This window comes from Monopterus albus, unplaced genomic scaffold (genome assembly GCF_001952655.1).
Source record: "Monopterus albus unplaced genomic scaffold, M_albus_1.0 scaffold49.1, whole genome shotgun sequence".
Classification (NCBI taxonomy): domain Eukaryota; kingdom Metazoa; phylum Chordata; class Actinopteri; order Synbranchiformes; family Synbranchidae; genus Monopterus; species Monopterus albus.
The window spans coordinates 200177-205287 of record NW_018127929.1 but is presented as its reverse complement, the minus strand read 5'-3'; the positions used below and the strand labels follow the sequence as shown (position 1 = coordinate 205287).

The following is a 5111-nucleotide window of genomic DNA, read 5'->3' as shown; positions in this document are numbered from 1 at the left end:
GTTTAAAAAGCTGTGTAAATCATAAATTAGTGTGATTTCAGCCTGAGTTTTGAGTTGATCACTGCACCATGTGTACCTTAACAGTATCTGCTTCGATCACTTTTCTTTCTCTTCATTACCCTTCACTGACTCGCCACATCACCAATCTACATTTATCCTTGTTTCACCAGGTTACCCAGACACCAGCTTGTCTTAGAGCCCCCTGTGCCGGCATATCTACAGCAAACGTTGTCCTCCAGAGCTGTGGAGTGTGACAATGGTGTTTGTGTCCTGTATGTCAAACGCCATTATCACACTAAATAGCTACAGTGTGAAAAGGACCTCAGTGTTCCCTCATCTCCTGGTTTGTTTTTCTTATCATGTGTTTGCCTTTTGGTTTGTGTATAATCTTTATTTCAATGAATTCTTTTTGCAGATTTCCACCAGGCAGATGCGAATAGACATATAGTGTGTTGATAGGTTGAGCCTCTAAGTCTGACCAACTTTCTTTTGAGTTTGAAGTTTTAATGTGCTGTTAGAGATCTATTTCTTTTCTGCTTCCCATCACCCCCCTTTTTTTTGGCATTGTCATCATTCAGGCTTTTATCAAAATGTCCATATCTCATTTAAGAAAAAGGTCTGTTGTTTGTGATTGCACAATGGTCTTCATTAATGCAGTTGATATAAATAAACAGTGTGTTTGTGTGTTGCTGTTTCACTTTCCTACAATCCTAAGAATTAATGTTAAGGGAAAATAATTTAGTAAATAAATTTAGCCTCAGCCTAGAAACTATTTGCAGCTGTAGTGGACCGTGTGCACAGGATATGTTGATGTTATTGGGTGCAGTTTCATAATTAACCCAGTCAATAAAATGACAAATCAATGAATTTTCACATTTTTAATGAATACATTCAAACGCATACTTATTTGTGTTTTTTTTTTTATCTCATGAAGAATCAGTAGCTTTACTAAATGAACAAATATTAATAATAAAGTCACATTAGACTGACCAGACTGTAGTTCAGACCAAATAAAGATAGTATCCATTCATACCGTGTCACCAATGACACAGCCTACTTCAAAGACATTTCCCCTAATCAATTAACTTGCTCATTAATTTAATGAAGAAACAGCTTGGAAAAAAATCACAGAAGTAAAAAAACAAGAAAAACCCAGCACTGATCTGTAAAGAGAAACTTTCATACCTCATTAATAAAGTAATGTAAGACATCACAGTTCATTACATGCAAGCTCATCATTCTCAGCACCATTTTCAAATGTGTCAGTTTCCCCCAAACCAATGAAAGTTTCCTCCCTTAGAAACTAAAAATAAAAATCTGTCAAATGGTCTGTATGAGATGAAGCTTATTCTCTTGTGAAACAACTGGTTTTGCAACAGTCTCTATGATGTTGACTCCTTTATTGGAGAAGCAAACCAACCACTCAACTTCACATTTCAGTGACCAAAGAAACCCTCAGTCCAAGATGCTCCTCCCGTTATGTTTTGCCCTTGACTGTTGGCCCAAACGTTTTCTTCTTGGGTGCAACAGAATGTTGGGGATTAGGTTTTGGAGCAGATGCAGGCTTTTTGGCTTTGGGCTGCAGAGATGTGAGGCCCAGGATCTCACAGTATGTGTTACACTGGTGCAAGGCTTTAAACTGGTCAATGAAAGAAGTGGCACAGTTTCCTTTAAACCCCTTATATCTGCAAAGAAATAAATTATTGATGCATTTATTTGCATGTATCAACAACATGCATCCAACATTATTCTAAAAAAAACACAATACTCACCCTTTCTTACAGGTGGCAATGCCTACATCAGTAAGCCTCATTCCCACTCCTGGAAGACACAAACATCAGGTCAGCACAACAATTTGCAGATAAAAGCATTGGGGCTAATATATTTCCATGCATTTAAATCTCAGTTATTCTCCCCTGACCTTGCATGTCAGTAACCAGCAGGTTGCCCTCAGTCTTATGGTAGACCCAGTGCTGGAATGCACAACACTTCTGTCCCGCCTCAGAGTCACGTCTCATCAGGTTGATCTCTTTGCCGTCCTTGACTGAATACTTGACAAAGTTCCCAATCAGCTCTTCCTCCAGTGTGGCATAGGGGATGTCATTGGATGGACGGTGAACCAGGTAGATGGGAATGATCCTGTTGGAAGCATGAAACAATGTCAGACAAAAGAAGCAGAGCGTTACTGCGCATTATGTGTACATCTCATCAGACATGTCACCTACTCTGGGACTTCTCCAAAGGCTTCGACAGACTGAGCTGCATCCGTGTACGCCTTGATGTACTCTCTCGCTGTGTTCTGGACCTGACACTCCTACAGAGCACAAAGGAAATCGCAGTATTTTATCTATCAGTGAATCTCTACATGTGAAAACCAGCAATGTTTTTGTAGCCCATTTCTTTTATTATTCATTGTTATGTTTTGACTCAAATGCAATGGGCAACATGTTGGTTTGTTAGAAACAATATATTGTCCTAGTGTTTACAAGTTATTAATGATATTGATTGTTTCATTCCATTTCCACCATGTTGGGACAGAAAAAGCATGCTGTGACACTTTTATGTACAGTTACGTATGTTGAACCACTGGAGTCCCGTGATGTTCTGACCTCCACAGCCAAGCTAAAGTTCTTCTGAACACGCTCGTCAATGTTCTTGGTCCCGTAGCTGATAGAGTTGTGTACTTTGAGCACGCAGGGGTGTCCTGACAGTAACAGGGGTATCTGACCCGCCTGCAGCTTGGTCCGGTAAGCCCGCCGGTGCATCCCCTCCCCAAAGTGGACCTTCTCAGTGATGATGCTAAGAGGACAGTTCTCTCCAAAGTATTGGTCAGTCAAGAAATCATCTTTGAACATCAATCTAGAACAATGGACATCCTCTTCTTCACCCCCCACCTCTACAGGAGCAGCTGAAAAAGACAAGGGCAGAGGCAATGTGTCACCTGGACTGTAGTTTGAAATCTAAACTGTGTATAGTATAGAGATCACAACTCACATGAGATGGTCTTGGGAGATGGAGGGATGACAATCTCACTGAGGACTGTAAAATAGAGGCACGAAAAATAAAAATGTTTGTAAACTGTGTTGTATACACAATTTTTTTTGTATTTTTATAGTTTACAGTAGGGCTGTCACAATATCAGATCTTCTCTACATGAATACTGTGGACAAACAAATTCATGATATCTACACAAAATCAGAAAAAACAAAATAATGCTATCAGTCAAATTAATCTTTAATACAATGTCTTTTTTTGCCGAATGAATTACACTTAAACCTTGAGTGTAGGGAGGTGGAAAGAGCATCTGTAACCATAACTCAGTTTCTATTTTTAAGTACAGGTTTGGGATTTCATTATCAGAAAATTGTTGTTTTCTTGGGATTTTGTATTTTGTAGAAACTGTTTTCATCAGTACTTTAAACTCTGGATTATTGGGTGGACGTAGTGTCTTGCTCTTGTCTTTTATTTCCTCCAACATGGTTTTGCACAGTAGTAGCTACACACACTGGTAGGGTAATAGCTACCCAGCTGGTTACTGCGTGGTGGTCTTCTTCTTCTTCTTTTTCCATGTTGGGCAGCAGCCAACTTTAAGGAACAATATGTACTTAGAGTGTCAACCACATAGTTTTATTGTGTTATTATTATTGTATTCCTTATATTATCATGTGCGTTTCATTAACATGATATCAAAATTTATATTTTTAAATATCACAGCTATTTGTCAATACCAAGACAGTACATTGCAACACTCCTATGTTGTATACCTTGATATGTTAGCAGGTAGTCCAGGGTGATTGATCCATGTAAGCTGCTGAGCTGACACTGATACTTGCCCAGGTCTTTATGAGAAGCCTTGGAGATGGTGAGTGACACTCTGCTCTCATCCCCTGAGCTTCATAAAGGGGAACAGTGTCACAAAATGCACAGCATCAATCCACAAACCTTTATACAGCCATTGTCTGGATGGAATTTTAAATGATTCTTGCTTGAAAAGAGTTCTTCTAAGGTCAAGGTCACAAAAAAATCACACACAAAAAATTCCCATCTTTAACATGGAGCAAAATAAAAAAAAAAAAGGTTCTGTCCTGGATCTTATTTTTCACAAGTGTGAATAAATGTTGTGCCTTGGCGGCGGTACATGCACATTCTGGGTGCTCTTGTTACGCATTGTGAAACTCTGGGCAAATGAAACTAAATACCTTCTTTTGATCTCAGCCAGGACGGCGCCCTCTTTGCTCCAGGTGACAGTGGATTCACAGAAGACCACTGCAAACTGACACCACAGACACAGACTCTGGGGGTCTCCGCTCACTGACACTGCCTGTATGGGCTGCAGCACCTTGAGGTCTGCAGAAATTATTAGATGCTTTTAATATGAACTGATTGATGTGATGCAAAAGAATAGTCACAAAGCCCGTTTGTGTTGGTGTGTCATAAAAGTTCTAACATATAGCAGAAACATTGTGTTTATGTTTCCTTACCTTCTTTAGGAGGGATTTTCTGCTCAACCACTTCACTGTACGCCTTCTTATGAGTCGCTCCGACCTCTACCTTGGGCTCCTGTCTCTTTGATGGGACACAAGCGTCTACCTTTGTTAGTTTAACCTCCAAAACACTAATGATCTTCTCAAACTTACTTCCTGACAGACGTCGCCTTTTATTAACATCATCCTTCAGAGGACATGTGAAATTTCTTGGCTGATGGCCTTTATGGTCTGTATGATGCAGAAGTTGTCCTCCTTGGGAAGCTTTAGATTGTGGTTGCTGGGACTTTTTCTCAGCAAAACCTGACTGAGCGCTATCTTTTTGAGCTTTCCCAGCTTTAGCTCCCAGCTTGGACTCGAACATTTCAATCCTTCCCTGTGTAGTCTTTGGTTTTGCTCCATTCTCCACTTCAACCAGTGGAGCACTCTTTACCACTGTTGCATTCTGACTGTGTTTCTTTTTCTTTTTGCCATGCGGTTTGCTTGGAGCCTTCTCAGCTGTCACATCAGTCTCAATCACCAATTTATCCTCCTTGTTCTCAAGTCCAGCTGGAATCTTCTCACTGGAATGATTTTCTGGAGTCAGAGCATGGGTTTCTTGCTGTGCGCAGGTCTGCTGGGCTGAAA

At 40.2% G+C, this 5111-nt stretch overlaps 1 protein-coding gene across 1 annotated transcript; it reads right to left on the bottom strand.

Annotated features, from left to right (window-relative positions):
* Positions 1-1458: 1458 nt before the first annotated feature.
* Positions 1459-4874, bottom strand: alpk2 (alpha-kinase 2). The gene is made up of 9 exons (XM_020600945.1): positions 4482-4874; positions 4200-4347; positions 3765-3892; positions 2995-3039; positions 2610-2908; positions 2226-2314; positions 1922-2139; positions 1773-1821; positions 1459-1685 (listed from the first exon to the last, which is right to left on the bottom strand). The coding sequence occupies exons 1-9, from the start codon at positions 4846-4848 to the stop codon at positions 1478-1480; spliced, it is 1551 nt and encodes a 516-aa protein (XP_020456601.1). The 5' UTR covers positions 4849-4874; the 3' UTR covers positions 1459-1477.
* Between the last annotated feature and the right edge of the window lie 237 nt (positions 4875-5111).

What these genes read in the sequence shown, in the direction of transcription:
- alpk2 (XM_020600945.1), bottom strand. Translation starts at nt 4,848, where the DNA reads ATGTTCGAGTCCAAGCTGGGAGCTAAAGCTGGGAAAGCTCAAAAAGAT. An exon ending in GCCTTTGGAGAAGTCCCAGA is followed by an intron (nt 2,140 to 2,225) that starts GTAGGTGACATG and finishes TGCTTCCAACAG; the next exon opens with GATCATTCCCATCTACCTGG. An exon ending in ATTGCCACCTGTAAGAAAGG is followed by an intron (nt 1,686 to 1,772) that starts GTGAGTATTGTG and finishes ATTTCTTTGCAG; the next exon opens with ATATAAGGGGTTTAAAGGAA.